The 21,266-nt window shown below is 31.7% G+C and overlaps 1 protein-coding gene across 2 annotated transcripts in view; it reads right to left on the minus strand.

Annotated features, from left to right (window-relative positions):
* The window catches only part of LOC111001250 (proton channel OtopLc), a 48,153-nt gene that overhangs the window by 7,807 nt on the left and 19,080 nt on the right, over positions 1-21,266 (minus strand). For both annotated transcript variants that reach the window (XM_022271065.2, XM_045632221.1), the window contains 5 exons: positions 15,918-16,163; positions 13,081-13,233; positions 5,033-5,150; positions 3,418-3,523; positions 1,048-1,227 (listed from right to left, as the gene is read on the minus strand). In XM_022271065.2, coding sequence (XP_022126757.2) covers positions 1,048-1,227; positions 3,418-3,523; positions 5,033-5,150; positions 13,081-13,233; positions 15,918-16,163 — 803 coding nt within the window. The remainder of the gene's footprint in view (positions 1-1,047; positions 1,228-3,417; positions 3,524-5,032; positions 5,151-13,080; positions 13,234-15,917; positions 16,164-21,266) is intronic.

Below are 21,266 nucleotides of genomic sequence, written 5' to 3' on the forward strand. Positions count from 1 at the left end.
TTTGCTTTGGCACTTTTCAGTAACAAGTTAAACAAAATAAATTAGATCTCAAACTGTGCGACTAAACGTAATTCGTGGAAAGAAGATTAAACTGAAAAGTTTGTGAAGTGTCCGCCCAGATTAACAATTCGCTCGACTGGAATAGTTAGTACTTGTTTTTCTTTCAGCTTTGTTTAATGTACCATTATATGTTCTTTTCAAGTGAATTTAACCTTTGATAGTTTTATTTAAAAAAAATATAATTATTCTAGAACTTTATCGTCTTATGTATATAGATAAACTCAGGCAATTATCATAAGTAATGTACCTATATCCGACTCTTTCTTACGCGAACCTTACGCGTTCATGGCTATGCAAAAATGAACTTTTCTTTGTCTCATACGGTTAAAAAAAAGCAAAGAAAGTCTTTGTACCAAAAATCGCTAATATCACCCATAGAAGGCTATTAAGAAGAAACACTAAGAATAGAGAAGTATCAAGACACCACTGCTTTTTCATAATACCTACCACCTAGGGCGTGTATCAAAAATTAATGATGCTATCTAAGCTGTAATATTTTTTCATATTATTAATTTTATCTGAGTAAAAGGTATAATATATATATATTATACCTTTAGATAAATATGTAATGTATTAAACAATAAGCATGCTTATCTCTAAACTATCAATCAGTAACTAAATTATTATACCATATCTATTTATTTCCAACATACATATATACAGTATTCACAATATTCTTAAGTCTTAACCTACATAGTAATCATAATTGGAAGTTGACAAGTTTGGTATATGTGGCAGTAAACCTGTACTGTTTATTTGAATTAAAATTTCTCTGCAAATATGTGAAAGATGGATCAAATTTTTGTAAGTAGAAAAATTACATTAAATTATAAATTATATTAAATTATAAAAACAGCCCTTTAATTAAACCCTTAAATTTCTAAAAACAGCGCGGATATATAAACTAACATTTAAGTTGCACTTATCCTTAGTATATTTGTACTTAATAAGATCGCTTTGGTAAACTGCAAGCAAATAAATACATACCAACTGCACCCATTCTCAAATAGAAGCTGCCGTAGTGGTGTGTTCTAGATGTGAGTGCGAAGCCCAAAGAGAGTCGCTTGCCCAGGTACTGCGGTGGGACGTGGGCTGCAGTCGCCGTACTACGCTCTGTTCTTGATGAACAGGAATCTGATTCTGATTGTGATGAGCTTGAGTCGGATTCTGTGTGGCAATAAAACACTAAGATAGTTTTTCTACAAAAGGGAATCATATTACATTGTTTTCTGAGGTTCGATATAATTTAAACCTAAATATTTACAGGTAAATGAAATTAAGTCGAAATTTTGGAACTAAAACTATTAGGGAAATTTTAATATGTACGATATATCCTACTAAATACTCCAAATAAGAACTTGACCCGTTATCATATAAATACATACATTTTAACAAATGTACATTATTATTATCTAATGCTTACTGTAGATTTTTAGGTAATACATATTGCCATGTTATATTAAACTAAGTTTACACTAAAAGAGACGTACGTAAAGTTAACAAATATGTAGTTGGTAAATTAGAAATTGTGGAAATTGAAAGCTGATATGAAAAAAAAACAGATTAAACACCGGTCATACTTTTCAAGAAAATTAACGTAAAGAAATATATCAAGATTTCTTAACAAACGCGCTCAAATCTCCAGCGGAAATTAGATCGTTTTTAATTGAATTCGCTCGAGTTTATCAGCCCAATACAAATCGTTAATTGAAGTTAGCCCCATTGTAAACCTATTCATAATTTGATGAAGCTTTCATAAATAAAATAATGCTTCCTAATTGGCTGGTTCAAAAAAATCTAGGGCACAGTTATACAAACCCTTATATTTGGCGACAAGCTTTTTCTTACAGGTTACAGAAAAATATCTATTGTTATCTGATCTTATTTCGTAAGGATTACTATCGCCTATAAAGAAAAAAATATTTAGCTTTTTTATATAATATATACAGATGCACAACTGGGAATCGATCTTGGAGACCTTAACGCCCTAATCTAACTAACCTATCTCAATCCATTTTCGACCATTTGAGATAGAAATCTTAAGCCAAATATTGATAAAAGTGACCGAATTACCAATCGACGGATTTTAATAGCCATTTGTCGATACAAGCTATACATGGTAGATCTGATCGGTATATATGACAGTTCAACCGTGCCAGTATTCTATCTAAAGATTTTAACTTACACCAGTTTTTTAAATAATTAAAAAGCTATTTGATATGTTTTAAACATATAAATGTTTATTTATTTGTTAATTAGTAGATAGTCAAATATGAGTGTAACGAGCGAAGAGATTTCAAATCCGTCGCCAAAAATGAAGCGACTAGGCAACCCGCTTAAATATTTTAATTCTTTATAAAAGTAAGCCTAATTCATAAATCAAATTCGTTTCCTAAATAAAAGTGACAAAATGTTCTCGATTGCACCGCGTCTAGAATATTAAATCTGGGCTGCAAACGATAACATAGATTCAAACAATGTAACTCGAAATCTAAGTATGGCGACGAGACCGCAGTATCTTGCGGTATAAATTCAATAGCAACATGGCTCTGCAAAAGTTATATCTCGCCAGGTAGACGAAGAAAATTTACTTAAAATCGAGACGAAGTTTACTTAAGTTTAATTGAAACATGGGTCGTATCGAATAACGGAAAACTGTAGAACGTTAAGCGATATATTTTGCTTATCGTCTGTTACTTTATATTAATACAGCATCAACTTTAGTTTCAACCCCTTATTGAAAATAAATTAATCACTCTAATATCAATATTTAAGAAAGAAAGAACTAACAATTAAAACTATTTTAAACGCTACAAATAACAAACATAAAACTGGCATTTCAAAACGTATTTTACGTTGAACTTGGATCGGTGGTTTATGTTCGATTCGAATAACTACATTGCTGTTTCTTTATCACAGCATAAACACAGTTTGACAAATAAGTATTAATGCTAAAACAGTGATAAGACTGTAAAAAACTGTATTAAGACAAGAATCAAAATCAGTAGCAGTAACTGATTATATATGAAAATAGTCATACTAACATTATTCATATAATAAAATTAATTTTCCAAATTGTGTAACAGTATATATATAAAATATATATATTATATTATAGTGTGTTGTGTTTCATGGTTGTAGTTTGAGGATGTCTTTGGTAGAAACTCACGAGTTCATCTAGTATTTAAATATATGTAATATCAAACAGTAGTTACTGAGATTAGCGCGTTCAAACAAACGTGGTCTATATTATTATAGATTTCGCCGCACGGCATCAGAAATTTTCTGATTTCATATACATAATAATTAATTCAAGCAAGATTTCAACTTAAATACATGTTTACAAAATATACTTACTGGTCACAACGGTGTCAGGTGCGTTGCGGGATCGGTCTCGAAGTAACGCGGCGTACATATATAACAGGAAAACCATACTCCCTATGTACAGGTATAAGTAGAAACCCTAGAAAAAAATAGATTAGCTATCTATCTATCTTTTTGCACACTAGTAATTTCATTTACATCACTGTATATATACATATACATTACATATAAAAATAACAGATTTTCATACAATCATTCATTACTATTTCGACTTGGCCGACGAGCCGGTTTCTCGTAGGAATGACTAGTGTTTTAGATACAACATGGCATTAGGGGTAATTTTTAGGGTATGATTTAATCATGATAGCATTTATCGTTATTTCCATAGGTATGCCATATTTATGTTAGTACGTACGATTACAATTAAAGTTTGTGTAATACTATCTACCAAAAAGTAGACGTCATTCCTAACATATACCTAAAGGAATCCTAGTGTAAATTGAATCAAGTTTCAATATGCATGTCGACACTGCAACACCTGCATGAGAAGCCCTTCATATGTTACCTACTATTTTGACTGCACTATCCGTGGCGTTATTACGGAACGAAGCAAGTAACTAATCGCACGAACACATTATCATACATTATTTACTAGTTAAAGGTCGCTTTTATTAATATAACAAATTCAACATTTTTCTCTTCCACTTTATAATCTCTAATCTATATATTTAAACTAAATTCTGTGACTCCACAATTGGCACAAAAACACAATCTAAGTTTTCGCTATCTGAAGACAAAAACTGTTGTAGTTTAAAAAACATCAGTATATCAAACTGCACAAAAATCCTTCAAAAACTGTATTGGCCTAGTAGCTTCCACGTGCGTCTCTCATGCGTGAGGTGGAAGGATCTAACGCTGTGTACCAAAATGTGTACGGTGTGTACTGTGTACGGTGAAGGAAAACATTTAAATAATTGACTGCGTGTCAGATAGGACTGATCTACTTGTCTATGAATAAGTGATCACAGGATCTAAGCAGAGACCATGAAAATACGGCATAGGGCTGTAGCGCCGCTGGATTCTTACAAGTCACATGGTACGAACTCAATGTTGATATCCTGCAGTACCGATCGCATTTTATGCGACTAGTCGTTACGTAATAAGACCGCGGATTAAGGCATATCGTGCAGCTTGTTACTAATTACTCTTACAAAACATGTTTGCGTTGCTCACGTAGTAAATTCAGTGTGTTTTTAACAAAACGCTTCCAAACACAATATCGTCTTGTTTTTAAGTCTTATGAAAGATAGAGGTTTTTGTTCAAGTTTTGTTTTGTTTTAAATGTTTACTACATTCTACGCGAGACTAAAATGAATGTCTAGATATGTATTTGGTTAAGCCATTATTAGTATTTTTAATTGATAACGGTTATAGAGAATTAGTATATGAGTTAGTTATACGACTATAGATTTTTCTTATTTCACAGCAACTTTGACTTTTATATGTATATACATTTGCAAGGTGTTTTCATCTTTGTAATTTTAGTAGGGTTGCTGTCACTTGTGGTTTAAGTTACTTTTTTCTGTATTCGTATTTTCTTAGAACCTTTTTCCTTGAATAACATTACATGGTATGCGACAATTATTACCTCATAAAACGATGGTGGGATGTATGTAGAGATGACTTCAGCCATTGGAAAAGCTATGCCCATCACAACGAGTAACTTTCCATATAACGCAGATAACGTCGTAGCAAAGGCTTCACTCCTGTAACAATACAATATTAGGTATTCGATTAAAATATTTTATAATGTTTAAAGATAACCGCTGTCGGGTCAAAGTGTGTACTCTAGCAAAAAAAATTATTCTATACGCAAAAGCTTGACCGGTAAAATTGTCTTAAAACAACACTAGAAAATATGACTTATATATATACGTTGTATAGGAGAACATAAAAATTTCAAACTAGCTAGAATTAAACACTTAAACAGCAAAGAAAACTATCGGCCCCATATATATATATATGTTTTTTACTTCTTGAAGTGCGCCTCATGCGTGACGATGTAATTTTTACGAAACGTCACGAAGATGTGCAGCGTTTTTTGCAAAGTTTAGTTGATGTATTCGTTTAGTAGTTACAAATTACAACTTAACATGGCAATTCTGTCACATAACGTCTTGTGCAGTAAACGCAGATTTTTATTTATTTATATTATCATTAGCACAGTGTGTAAACAGTGTGAATATAGATATAAAATACATGGAGTGATCATATACAGGTACATGATCAGATGATCATGAGAATAAAAAGGTAAAAGCCCAAATAGATATTGGGCTAAATAAATAATATTTACAAATATTTATTTATATTGGCTTTGCCTCAGTCATAATTAATTTACAAAGAAGTTTCACTTCTGACACGTGTACTTTGAACGCACGCACTTTTTTTATTAGATGCGACGTGAAAATCTTTATCGTATGACAAGATTTACATCGATACCACCTAAACTAATGGGATCTAACCTATAAATGCACATTTCTTCAATTATTACTAAATTCTTTGGTTTAGATACGAAGGTGACGTTCAGTGAATGACTGATTCATGAAAATTAAACTGAATATATAATACAAAGATTAGACAGCGCATTACTCTCCTTTTCTTACTTCCATCGAAACGTCAGAACGTGCAAAATGGCGCATCAAAATACTTTAAGTTTTATTTATATATTATCAAATTTTCGAGTTAAATGGTGTGTATTGAATTGTTATAATTATCATCAGAAGCCTGGTAATCATTATATACGACGCGCCATGTGTCAAAGCATGATACGGATGAATGATTTTGTATTTCGAATTTAGAACACAGTCTTTGGCTTTTCAGTGATTAAAATTAAAGCCTAGTCGCATATTTCGTATTCATAAATGCTAATGTTAGATTGATTTTAGTATTATATTATTTATATTAATATATTTTTTATGTATCCTTTTCTCTTCATGTATGTGTTTTTAATTTTAGATATTAATAAAATTGAAATACTAATGAACTCATTAAACATCACACAACTCTTCTAAATTCGACAATCGTATCTAGATAACATAAATTTCAACAAGTGAAACCGCTGACGGAAGCTAGTAATAAATTGTGATTTTTATTTTAATTATTAATTAAAAATCTGGGCCGACATGCCCTTATCAGACTCGTTAAAGCGAGCACGTGAGAAGAGATTCATTAGTCTGCGTTGTTGCATTATAGCCCTTCCTACTTTGCAATAGAGTTTAATTCTATGATTCATCAACCTATACTACACTGGAGTAATCTGTTTTAATAATACAAGAATAAGCTTTTATCGCTACTTCCCCGCCTTCGCTCGTCACAAGTGGTCCCTTGACGTTTAAGAAATACGTTTAAGACATCTTTATTTTTAATCATGAAAGAGAAATGGAGTTAATAACATTCGGTGTTACTGTTTATTGTTACGTCAAACTCTAATCCACTTAAGAGCTTTTGAATGAAGTACAAAACGATGCTTTTTAATATTACTTTAGCGCTTTGAATGTTCTATAAAGTAGGTCAGTACTCTGTAAATTTTAAAATGGTATGTTTTTTACGTCCCTATTACGCCCTTATAATTCATATACAAATTAAGGTAAATTGTTGAATTATAAACTGTTTGTCTCATTATCTCGCGAGATCATAATACAATACAGCAATTTTCAAGGTGGAACGACAAGCAACCAAGGACCACTAAATAACCGGTGACCAAAAACTGTAGACCCCGTAAGCATTGTTCGTAACAACATTATTTAACTGCAATCTAACATAAAACTTGTACCACCGAGGTGTCTTCAAGTCTGGTCTCAGAGCCCTCTCTCCCTCGGGGTAAGCCCCTTCCCGAACAAGCTCCGTTACCATGACAACCGCATGTTATTGGCTCCCTGCTATCCTAACCATACCTCCAAAACATACATCTACACAAAAGGACGGGACCTGGTTTTCGAGAGATGCTCCTTGCGTTGTTCCACTTTTAACTTGCAAGTTGAATGAACGCACTTGAATACGAATTATTCTGCAAGTAGTTAGGAGGGATTCATATCATACAATACTCGTCTCGCAATTTAGAATCGTTTTCGAATGTAAGAATGGAACAAAGAGATCTAAACTTTTCATTTTCATACGTCTTACATCACAGCTACTTCGGCCAAACTATTCGCTCTAGTTTCTCGAATGAATGTTTCGTAAAGAAAATTCAAGGAGGAAGAAATGAAAACCTCCGATATGTTTGGTTGGAAAATACTAATTTTCCATAAATAGTAATTCAGGGTTTTAAAAGTAATGTCATACATGTATAAGATATTTTATGGGAACATGAAAGTTACCGTAAATAGTTTTTGCGTAGCATCATCGAATAGATTTAATAAAGGGATTGGAATATTTTATCAGTATGAGGCCATAAAAACAATTCTACCCCTATGAGTAATGTGAATGATGTCATATATATGACGTCATGAAAAGGAACAACCGACAAATAAAAGGCTCTTTAAGAAGTTTTTGCGCACATAATATATTTATGCTAACATTTTACTCTATATATTTAAGTATATTGATCAAATTCAATGTCTAAGGCTTCACTTGAAAAAACTATCTAATTACCTACTATTGACTTTTAACTAGTAAGAACATTCGCAAATTTCTACGTATAAAAATTGCACTACTAAAAGGAATAATTCACCGGATTGATGACCTCTTTCCAAAGTCGAACAAAGAAAGGTTGATAGACTAGTAGGCTTTGCAAGGGTCGCATCGAAAATAAGAAAGTAGGCTACGCAAGGAATCCATTTCGATTGGAGCAATTCTCACTACTCAACTATAACGGGTCTAGTTCAACTAACGCCCAGCTACTTTAATCATTGCACTTACAAGATAACATTGCACTTATAAGTGGTAGTTCACATAATTAACATGGGCCAGTAAACAGAGAATTCCCATTATCTACTAAAGCTTCTAGAAGAACTTTGTGTGGAATTATTTTGCTAGGACGCGGATAAAGCCTATTATTTAGAAATAGGTGAAACTAAGCTTTGTAACAAAGGCTTTTGCACGGAAATAGAAAAAACTGTGCGAATACACAATGTTACTTTAAGGTTTTAATACAAAGGTTAGCATTTATTACCTATGCTATGTAATAAGAATAATTACACATTATAACTTCTATGGGTATTGTTAAAATCTTTGAGATCAGTAACAAAGAAAGCGCAGGTTACAATTCGTAATTACATACATTATATAACGTTATTTAATTCAGATAATATATCTAAAATATATTTCCTTTATTTTATGGCACTTAATTTGTATATTATTAAATTATAAGAATAATAATTAAATAAAAGTTATAATAGCTAGATAAACAACAAATACCATATCTCGCCTTCAGTATGAAGACTTTTTTTAATTTTAACGACGCTGTTAAAGAGATACCAATAATGAACAAAAAGAACAATTCTTTAAAAAAAAGCAAAATATATTATTATCTAGTCCAGTCATAAGTTATGTTACAAATAAAAATGCATTTTTAATGGAGTAATGTAATATTAATAATATAATACTTATTACAGTCTGAATAAAAAAAAATCTTTTCGAAATGACCACCTATGGCCTTTTTTCTGTTTGGGCACGCATCTATGGATTTACGCACTCTTTCCAGGGGAAATTTCGCCACTGTATGCTCCAAAGACTTTTTGAGACAGGTGTGTTTTTATACTGTATTTAGAGTTACTTTACTGCGCACTTGTTAATCAGTAATAACCGCGAATTTATTACATTAAACAATTATAACATGTTCCTTTATAATTGAAATTACATAGGTTACTTTTGTAAAAGTTATGAGGGGTATAACTTGCGTTTAATATATTGATATTTTCTATCAGAACATTAGCATCTTTCCAAAAGAGTGAAAACGAACCTCTATCCAAAGTAAACATATTGCACTGTGTCTGTGTTGCGACCCACAAGCTAGAATTACCAAGACGTTACTTAGGAATTAATTAAGAGATACTCAAGTTCAAGTATATTAAGTTAACCCTCTGGAGGAACGTAGAATTCTTAAGCCAAAGGGTTATTTACGCTCGGGAAATGAGTGTTAGACATGTTATTTAGTAATAATTTTGTCGTCTTATTCATAGACATTTAATTGGCATTATCTATAATTGTTATTATTAAAAATCCAGCACTATGTTTAATTTTCATTTCTTCCAAAACATATTTTTTTGTATTTCTTTTACTTTAAAGAAAAAAGTATTCAATTTTGTAAGGAAAATTTAATGATTACTTAATTACACAGAACAGATCATAGCCATACGGCGGATTGCAAATGATGGAAAGATTACAGAAGAAAAAATTTTATGTTATGAACTGTGCGACTAATAAAAAAACATAATATATGTTATAGGCTCTGTAAAAAAATATAATTTGGCAGATTTTGTCTGCTAATTGGTACTATTATGAAATTATGTCAACATAATCTTTGTTCTACGAAAATATTACAGGGTAATTTCAGTACGTCAGATTAATTCCTTTGTACAAGATTTTCATCCTGATCTTTCTAAACATTCTAGCGTGATTGCGTGATTGATTATATATACGTTCGATACGACACGAATTAACTCCGCATCTTATAGACAAAGTTGTATCAACTGGCTATATTGGTTCTAGTACATAGATTACTAAAGACATAAATATATTACAAGAATAATTTATCAAAGTGTAGGTGGGATTATACGTATCTATGTGTTCCCCTTGACCCTTCGTAGAGGGTTCGCGAGACTCTTTTGTAAGCTTTTATGTTTTCTTACAATTTCCCTTATTCGTCGGGCGTCACATTTTATACACTCAGCAAGGCTGTTTTATGATACATGGAAAGGGACATTTATACAACTCAAAAAATGAATAAACTAAATATTTAATTTTATTTTAATGTTAACTCTACAACACAAGTATTTATAAAACAAAATTTTACTTTTATCTTCTGTGTAGAGGTTCTATGACTTAAAACTAAAACTCTGCAATTAATGGTAAAAGCATTGTAAGTATTTTTTTCAATATTATATAGAATTTAAAGCATAGGCACAATTTTAATTGAATAATTTTTATTTATTGTTGGATTATAATTAATCTTTTTAAACAAAGAACATACGTCATAAAATATAATATATTTTGTAAGGTTTAAAAAAAACTACAATTAGAAAATAAATAAATAAATACATATATATTTTTATATATAACAACATACTCTGACCGAGAAACCATAAAGTATAAAGGCCCATATACGTTCTGTTAGCAATATTTTATTCCCAAAGAATTATCACCGTTATAACTCAGAAGAGCAAGTAATATCAATTTTATTACCTCGAAGATCAACATGTAAATGTATGATGGAATTCGGAAGTTTTAGTAAGCATAAAGTTTTATGAGGGTTCGTTGGATGGTTCTGGAATTGCGATCGCATCTTTGCGGTTCCACCTCAGGGATAAATAAGAACGTAGGTACCCGTAGACATATTGTGGTCCTCATAGAGGCAGCTTCGTTTTAGTAACAGGTAAAGGTCCTGCTTTTACAACCTATTGAGCATTATAAGAAAAAAAGGTTTTGATTTCTTTGACAGGTAATTTAGCCATAATTGATTTTAAATAACTGGTTTTCAGTCCATTGAAAGTGAAGGGTCCCGTTTTAGCAGTTAAAAACTCAGTTAAGTACCACATACTATTTTAAAGTATAACAATACATTATTCACATTTAGTTAATAATTAAATGTGAATTTGTATAATAATAAAATATCATTTTTTGAAATAAAAAACATAGATGTGCATAAAATAATTTACACGTCATTAAAAACTTTTTGAACTGAAATCTTCTTACTATATTAATTTAAAGTTTATACACTATATATTACAGAAAGCACCTCAATTTCTCCCAGGTTAAATCTTATTCATTTATGAATTTATGTGTCTGTCTTTTAACTGTCGTTTTTTCGTTGCATAGTCTCTCAAAAATTTTCTTTGAGTTTTTACATAGTGAAAATAAAACTAATTTACATATTAGTTTTATTTATAGACTTTTTTAATCTTTGCAGTTTTTATTAATATTAATAAATAATATTACAATTAACAATTAAAATAACAACCGTCTCATCATATTAAAACCAAAATTTTGAATTGCAAACAAATTATCTGATTCTTATTTGAATTTATATCAGCCATGACTTATGGGGCAAACGTCTCTGCCCCATAACTCAAAGCCTGAACAATGTAAACATGCATCTTCATTGAACTTGTATTAAAGTAATCCGCTACTTATTTCGCTAACTGTGAATTAAAAACCCTAAAGAACTATCATATTGCCGGACTTAACAGAACAGAACAGAAAAACCAGAGAAAAATCCAAACATAGATCCACGACATATTCTTCATAAAAAAAACTTCTCTTGTGTAAAATGTGTAATTTCTTTTTTAATAAAGGAATATTCCCAATTGCCCCGCATTGACTGGATTCTTGTTATATAAAGCGAAAGCTTTAGATTTAATATTTTAAGGGCCGTTTTTACGCGAGTGTCGCATTTTAATAAATGCTTTTAGGCGTCTTTTGGTAAACAGTTTTGTGTGAAGTAATTTTTATTTACTCGAAAATTTATCCTCAAACAATTTTTGGCCAAAATTTTTCTTAATTATCTTTTCTTTGACAAATTGTTTCTTGTTTCCTTATTTACAGTGTACCTAATATTGTTTTAGTTTATCACACGTACTATAGCTTTGAATTAAGGCTCTTTATAAATAAAAGATATTTTTAACAACGTGGCCAGTGTTCAGAGCAATAAATTTGTTATATATTTTTAAGTCTAGCCATTTCTCAAAATACTAGTAGTGAAAGTTACGTGAAAACTTAGAGAGTTATTTGGCAGATAGCCAAAATCAGCCAACCGTTAAGCGAGGGATTTGCAAATAAAGTTTTGGATACGACACCATTCAATAAGTTTTAATTAAATTTTATCTAATTTATCAGGGAGAAGTTATGATTTCCCTTTTAGATATCACACAGTGTATTATAGGTAAGTTTAAGAATATTGTTGTTATTAAAGTTTTTACATTTTATTAGTATCACTTGAGGATGTAGGCCAAGAGAAAAGCCGGAGTCTCGGTACTCTTTTAAAATATACAAAATGACTATGATAAACAACAAACATCGAAATTTAATTAGAAGTCTAGCACTAGTTCCAGGTCCGTTTATAAACTAGATTATCGTTAACTTTATTGTAAGCCTTTTAACACAGCTTTAAGGAATTTATAATTACGTTTGTTTATGAAAGAGCTGGGAACCCTGACACAGGTATTTTTTACTTAAAAGGGTGTCCAAATCTTACACCTAGGAATTAAAATGTACTTAAAATGAATAAACACTTGTTTATTATTATTATATTTCTATATTTCTTAAATTATTAAAGGGCAGAGATAAAAGAGCCTCTGGGAGATTATTAAACAAAAGTATCCCTTTTCTCAAAAACGAATTACTAACTTAGATAGTCTGAATCTTCCCAGGAAGATTATTATAATTAGATGATTTTGTTAGAGTTTACGTTACGTTACGTTGAGAGTATGCGTTAATAAACCGCTTTCTACTTATAAATAGGAACAAATGTTATATACTTACGCGCTAATTATATGCATATTGGGTATAGCGTTAGCGGGTCGAGAGGGTCGCCGGGCGGGTGGCAGCGGCGGTCGCGGTGACCCGCCTTCTGATTGCCCATACAACACTGGCTGCAGCGATAGTGAAGTACCGAGAGATGGTGGACTTGGCAACCTGAATTAATAAATTATACTGTATTTGGAACAACATTATAATTATAATATTTCTAATGTGATTGACCGTTCTGGAACAACTGGTTCGTTTAAAAAAACTTGTATCATTATATTTTGAGTTCCTGAACGGGTGCTACTTGTAACTGGTAAGTGGAAAGTGCGTGCTCCTATTTCACCATGCTTACCGCTGATTTAGGACAAATCAATTAGGACAATTTTTTTTACTATCAATTACTTAACTTTAACTATATTAAATTCTTTCTTTCTTTACTTAAGATGTCATGTAGATCATGGTGTAATAATTTCAGCTTCTTACAAACATTGTGTAAAATAAAAAAAAGTGGCAATTAAGAAGAGTTGCGGAGAGTTTACTGCCAGTTCTTTTCGTCTGTTCTACGCCCTTGATTTGAGAAGTGGCGGTAAATGTAAAATTAGAAGCATTCAATGTATATTTCTTTTGACGTTCATAAGTGTAAATTGTGTTACCTACATGAAAAAATAATTTTGAATTTGAATTTATATGCTACCCACATTCATGGAATTCATCAACTCTACGTGTTTGATTGAGAATTCATTAGTAAGTTATTTTTATATATTTTATAACATAACAGTTGCTTTTCACTCAAATTATGTTTATATTTTTTTTCCTTTTATGTAATGCAACGAAGTGTTAATAAATAAATAACTAGCTTTTCATGCCAGTTACCGTTTTGAGGACCATGATTTCGATTCCCGACAGATTGATAACATGAAATGTGTTGCATTTCAAAGTGATCAAATATTGCTTAATAGTCTCAGACATTTCAGTGGCTTGAGCCTTAATCCATCTCCAAACTGCGCGTCAAATAAAACCCAATAGCTATACCACAGACCGCTCCACTAAGTCCTACATTAAATTTACGACACACTGTTCATAAATCTCTGACACAAAATCGCTCTCCATTCAAGTGCCACGGCAAAGAAATTTATTAACACTTTTATTACGTTCGAGTTTTATAACTAGATAAAAACCATTAATACATATATTAATCATTTATTTTAGTCTAGCTATTCAAAGGAGGAACGATGCCAGTATCTTCGGAACCTTGGCTACAGGGACTTTTAATAATATATTTTAGTTTTTACATTTTGAGGTTAGTTAAAAAAAGCTAATCTGAATTCCATTGTATCTGAGATATGTATGTCATTTAAACTACATACTTTATACCTCATACAATGACGTAGAGATGAGAAAGCTCTCGCTATATGAACAAAGCTCACTAAACTCTAAAAACCTATAAAGGCTCAATTTATATACCTTCCAATAACAAACCCGAGTTTCCTTATAACACGTAATTGCATACGTTAAGTCTATTACCTAATAAGTATATTACCAATATATACTACCCATTTAGAAATCCTTACAGAATCTCTCTGAATTTCCTAATTTGCGTCCATTTAGGTATATGCGGTAGATACTCATTTTCAAAAGAAAAATTTGCTTTCAAATACTGATTCCTTATTAAAGTCCTTTCAGGTTACCTTGAAGGCGTATTTCTTTGCGTTTTATTTCAAGAGACTATTACCGGCTCGCTTTGACGACAAAATTAAATTATTGACTCTTATATAAAACTCTAAATTATGTACTATACTGAACGTGTGTATGGCTCTTATATATCGATACGAAAATTATGTTTAGATTTTCCTTGTTTTCAATTCCAATTAAAATTCAACTAATTAAAATTAGATTATAAAATCATTAATGTATAAACATATATTGTATAAAATATTATATACATAATGATACATATTTAATGTATAAACATTAAAAATTATCGCGGAAACAGTTCTACTAGAATATTATGGTAACATAATAAATTGCAATATATAGCTTTATTTAAAGGACATTAAATTTATAAAGTTTAAACGAAATAAGCAAACAAATATTCAGGCATCGATTTATGAATCCATTAATATGACCGCGCTTATGAAAGCTAGACTGCTCCAGTAATTTATAGCCAGCCATTTCCTATCCTGTCTGGATATTGTTGAAACTCTATATTTCGATACTAATCTCATCGAGTATCATATTCTAATACTTCAAACGACACTCGTTCTTTGTGCTTATGTTCTGTCTATAATGTGCCTTGTTATAGTGAAATATAATCTTTCGTAAGTTTGTGACAGTCCGTTGTTCGTACTTCTATTAAGTACAAGAGCCATAAACATATATCTTATATACATATATAAAATTCTCGTGTCGCGGTGTTTGTGGTTAAACTCCTCCGAAACGGCTAGACCGATTCTCATGAAATTTTGTGTGCATATTGGGTATATCTGAGAATCGGACAACATCTATTTTCATCCCCCTATATGTTGAGGGTAGTCCACCCCTAAATATATATTTTTTTAATTTTTAGATTATTTTTATTTTTTTATCAACTGTATCAACAGCATTAAAAAATACATACAACCCTAAATTTTCAACCCTCTACGATCAACCTATTATTTATTATAAATGATATACATGGCAAAACGACGTTTGCCAGGTCAGCTAGTATTATTTATATATGTACACAATTCAGGACTTCACGCACAACGGACCTATTAAGAGTCTAATTGCGGAAACGGAGTCCCCACACACACACACACACACACACATATGTACACAATTAACTTTTTTTAAATAAACGTATAAAAACAAACCTTAAAGGCGATTCTATATGAACATGGTGAGAAGAACACGACGGTGCTGGCTGGCATGAGGGATGAGTTGGTATAGGTGGTGGACTGCTATGTCTGCTGAGGGTCTCTGGAGACACTAGGGCGGCACTTGCAGACGCCGGACTGGGAAGAGGCGGGGCACTGCTTCCAGACAACTCCGAGTCTCCGAATGTCCCTCTTGAGACGTGGGAGCCGCCAGACATGTTGTTCGTGGGTATTGAGAAACAGCTGAAAAGAACAGTAATTAATTTCAAATAAAAGAAAAGCCTTTATATAAAAAAGTTATGAATTTGACTTTATATTTCGATCAATATAATGTAATCAAATTTTGTCATTATGTAACAAATCGATAAAGGCTCCAACCAGGCTGAACCATCCAGTTTCGGTTTGAAATTATAAGCAATTTCAAGAATCTTCCAGTACATAATAAATGCATTATATAAAGGAGTAATGTTTTTGCTCTGTCTCGGTTCTGAATCTCGGAATTAAAATCCGGCAACGCACTGCCTTCTTGCAATGGAAAAGTCCATGGGCGGCGGTATCGCTTAAGTAAAACGTTTGCCTCCTATTACATAAAAAAATCCCGTATTACGGGGGTTCAGGATAATAGTGCTAGTATGTAAGTGCGTGCTGCTATTTCACCATGCCTCCTCCATAGAGGACAAGTCTTTATTTTTAATTTATTTTTTTGTTCTTGGTTACTCAAGATGTCATATGGAACATGGTGTAATGGTTGCAGCACCTTACAAACGTTGTGTAAAAAACTTGGCGATTGAAAAGAGTGGCGGACAGTTTATTGCTAGTTCTTCTCTTCCGTTCTACGCCCTGGATTTGAGTCATAAGTGTACTTGTTTACCAATATGAATAAAGATATTTTTTGTTTTGTTTTGTTTTGAATAGAATAGCAGAGAGTTAAATGTTTGAAATGACTGTCAATCTCAATGAATTCTGAATGTGTGAATGAATCTTTTAAAAGTACAATATTTCGACGATCTTACGAGAACAAGTACAAGCAGTATAAGTTTGAAGCTTAATTACCACATATAATTAAGCTCTTCGTTAAAAGTCTTGAGCTCATTAAACATTCTATCTACCATTGTAATGAGAAAATTCCGTCTTGATCGTCTGAAAATAAGTTTCGTTAAGACGAAAACCTATCAAACTAAAGTACGTTCGCCGACGTGAGTTTCAAACTGTTTAATTTACCGTTATAATACATATAACACTTTTACAATTGTTGATTTGCAAGAGATAAAAATTAATATTTAATAACTTTAATATGCGCAATATATTATTTTCTGGTCTTAGTATATACCGTACATAAGTCTTCAATTAATTCGAATTTGGTGAACAGAAAATCAATGTCTAGTTTTCATTACAATATTGTGAACTTTTTTCGTTTTTAAATTATGTATAATAACTAAGTACGAATTTACGTTTATAACAGAGCTGCATACAGAAAGATATTGAACAAAATGTAGACGTTTTGGTTGAATTTTTAAAGGCATCATAACTTTTAGGCGAGGGGTCCACTAACTCCACCATTTATTATGTAAATATATTATTCCGCTGCCGAGTTTTCTGCAAGTAATTGTCGATATGAGATACTTCTAGAGAATTCCATCGGTTTCACGCTGACATCACGTGATATAAGGGTTTGTTATTCGCAATCCGTAGGATAAAAATGACGCTAAAGGTCATATGCTAATTTAATTTTAATGAAAAAAAATTCATCGAGATGATCAGCTATTTATTATTTATCTTTATATTTTTGTCAGGAATTCGTAAGTAATTTGAAATTCATCTTTATTTAAGCCTCAATTGCACTTTGAATTAATTCTCTACATTGAATATTCACTAAGATAAAGTGTCAACGCGGGAGAGGATTTAGAATCTAAATTGTAGATGGTGGTCGGCTTACCGCTAAAGCCTGTCTGCCGCTAAATTCATTACTACACTTGAAGCATCTTATAGGACCAAAGTTTATACGAAAAAATAGCACATTACTATTTTACCACAGCTAATGCTTTTGCTTTATTTAAATACTTTACTTAAATACTTAAAATTTAAATTATATTAGGTTTAAAACACACTTCAATAATTTCAACTTATAATATCCGAGGATACAATAAAACATTATGATTATTAATCACATTGAAATACTTTTTTTTAAGTAAACGTTGCTCGCGATGTTTAGTACAAATTCCTATTTCGTAATTCGTTATATGACGTATGAATAGCGCCTGCCGCCAAAACTATATTTCACTAACTTTATATTCACATAAAATGTCAAAGTGAATAAAAATATGCCTTTCCAAATCCCTTATTATAATTTTAAATCCTTAGTTTCGTTGATCGTAATAATAAACATAATTATGAAACACAATGTGAAAATATAACGACAGAGTAACACGTTATTATGAGTACTGTATCCAGGTCGTGATGAGTACACCAAACATTTTGTGCACAAGTGTTTGATTATGGTACTTGCTTCCTTCGTGGACAATTTTTCCGCTCCAGAAACGTAATTAATTAGCTTCCCGATTTTGCGGTAAAAGTTTTTAGTTGAAAACATCTGCTGTACTGGTACTATTAGGTGTACATTACGAAATTTTAAAACTTAAAACTTGTTGCCTAAGAATTGGTCTGTTAAAGTTAGTACTTACAGACTCATGGTCTTTTTTTCATCGTCTATGGAAGATTAGTGAATACAAATAAGTATTACCTAGACTGTTCTAGTATGGATGTTCTTGTAAAAAAAATCTCATAAGCAAATATTTGATATTTATATTACAAAAGACCACACCAGCAGCTAACGTCTGTTTGTTTATTTAAATCGCAGACGAAAAACCAGACAAGATAGGCAAGCCATTTCCGCATTCAATATGGCCGCGTCTGATTTCCTTTCTCGTTTCCCGCGTAAATGGTTTACGTGGATTACATGCTACGTTTATTTTAATCAAGTTCGGTTAAACGGTATCATGATAAATATCCTATCGAAAAATTTTATGTTAAATTAAATTCATATATAATTATAGTACTGTGTGAAATGATGTCAAAAGAAGATCGATGTCTCGAGCGCTATTTTATTATAATTTTTTTAAATTATATATTATGATTTTTATCATTCATTACAAAATTCAATTAAATTCAATTCAAAATCATTTATTCATGTTGGTAACATAATGTACTGTCAAATGAATGTCAAAAAAATAAATTTAATGTATTTAAATGCTTCTAATTTTACATTTATTGCCAGTTCCTAAATCAAGGGCGTAGAACGGAAGAGAAGAACTGGCAATAAACTCTCCACCACTCTTTTCAATCACCAAGTTTTTTGTTTACTACTGTTTTGTTACGCAACGTTTGTAAGGAGCTGCAACAATTACACGATGTTCCATGTGACATCTTGAGTAATAAGGAAAAATAAAATACAATTGGGAAACCAGGATTTTTTTATTATAATAAATCGACAAACCGAGAAGCGTTTCTCCACTTCATAACGAACGGTAGCTACTTGAAATAGACATGTATTACAAAAGGATAAGAATCCTTCAGTTAAACTCGTACGTAATAAGAATAAAATTACGGGAGGCACGAATTCGTTAAAATTAAAATTCAATAATAAAGTATAAGTAATCTAACAAAGAAACCAAAATTTGATTGCTTTTTATGTATATTCTGCTTTTGATACAATGTGTTCGTAGTACATATTCTTTAAAAGAATGAAAAAAATTATTAGAAACAATATACAGGAATATTTAGATAAAGTAAAGTGGACCGGCACCCACACTAGAATTCCTTGTGTTGTAGGCAGCCAGTCTCTGCCTTTTCTTAACAGAATTTTACTTAATTATTTTTACATAATATTGCTAATATAAAGGATTGTGTTTAGTTTGATTTGGTATGCCAGATGTTTGTTTCCAAAAACAGTCTGCAAATAAAAAACTATCTTTCTTTGCTTTGTCCATATTAAAACATAACTAAACTAACACACTAAATCGTTTTATAAACGTTGTATTTGCATCCCATTGCATTATCTAAAGTCTAAACAGTTCTTTAACATAGACAATACTCCTCTAAAACGTGTATTCGTACAAAGTAGAAAATGTCCTCTAACCCTTCACATCGTCATTAAATTTTTAAACATAAAAATGTTATACAGTTTCTTCGTCGTTCATAAAACCTTTTAATGCGAACAAATAAATCCGTTCGCACGAAGAGCTTACCCTACCTAAACCTTACTAATCTTACCTCGCCGTAACGAATACTACTAGATACGTGATAGATAATATTTGATATAGCGAAAATGGCCACCCAATAGGAGCCTAAGTGCGGAAAACGTTCATAGAATATTGTCCGTATTTCAAAGGGATTACACTGCAGTTTCCAATGCATGTATTTTAGTTTATATCCGTTGCATGTTAGGTTGGAATAAGCGTAGGTTTCGTAGCGTTCCCTTTCGTTAGAGCATGGCCGCCCGCCCGGTGATCAATGAGTGTCTGTAGTAACTGGCTTTTTACGTTGAACGTAGTCATTGTACTTGAACGCTCCAGCAGAGAAAAAATCTAAAAGGGTTTGAGTGTTATTTTACTCCGGATAAAAGCGAAAGTAAATCAAAGCTTCATCGCTTTTCCATAATGTAATTTAATTCGTCCTTTGTTTGATTATTCAGCGTCTAACCAAAATTAGGGTTGGCAAATCGTTTTTCATACCTCCATAGTTCAAATAATTTTGTTACGGTGTATTAAAGTTTTAACCTTAGATTTTTAATCCCATGCCAACCACAACAAAACTGACTTTTTTGACCCTTTCCCTGAGATTTATTTAAAAGGCATCCCTACTTAAGGGACATTTAAAATTTAGCTTAACAAAAAGGATGGATGGATTATGAAACTTGAATATAAATGACACATTAATACGTTAGGGGTGTCGCAAACAAAAAATGACTTTATAACTTTCTGCTTGAGTGCATTTTAATGGAACAGGTGTTGCCACATTTTGGTGCATTTAAAATTTTATCGCTGGGCCACCCCTGTCACTAAGCATCTTTGTAAATGGTCAATGACCTCGGGGATTAAGGACGACTTGTTTAATAACATTGATACCTTGCCGGGAAGTAGGGCGAGGGACAAGCATCAATAGCTTCACTTCTGTCCTTCCTTTTTAACTCAAATTGTCAATATTATGTTCACTCAAATAGAAGTTCTACAAAATTAATAGGGTTTTCACACACAGAATTATTACAAAAAATTCGCAATAAGAAATGCATTCACATTTTTATACAACAATATCTCTCTATCCACCTTGCATTTATGTTGAATATGTGCA

The sequence above is a fragment of the Pieris rapae genome, chromosome 18 (assembly GCF_905147795.1).
Source record: "Pieris rapae chromosome 18, ilPieRapa1.1, whole genome shotgun sequence".
NCBI lineage: Eukaryota > Metazoa > Arthropoda > Insecta > Lepidoptera > Pieridae > Pieris > Pieris rapae.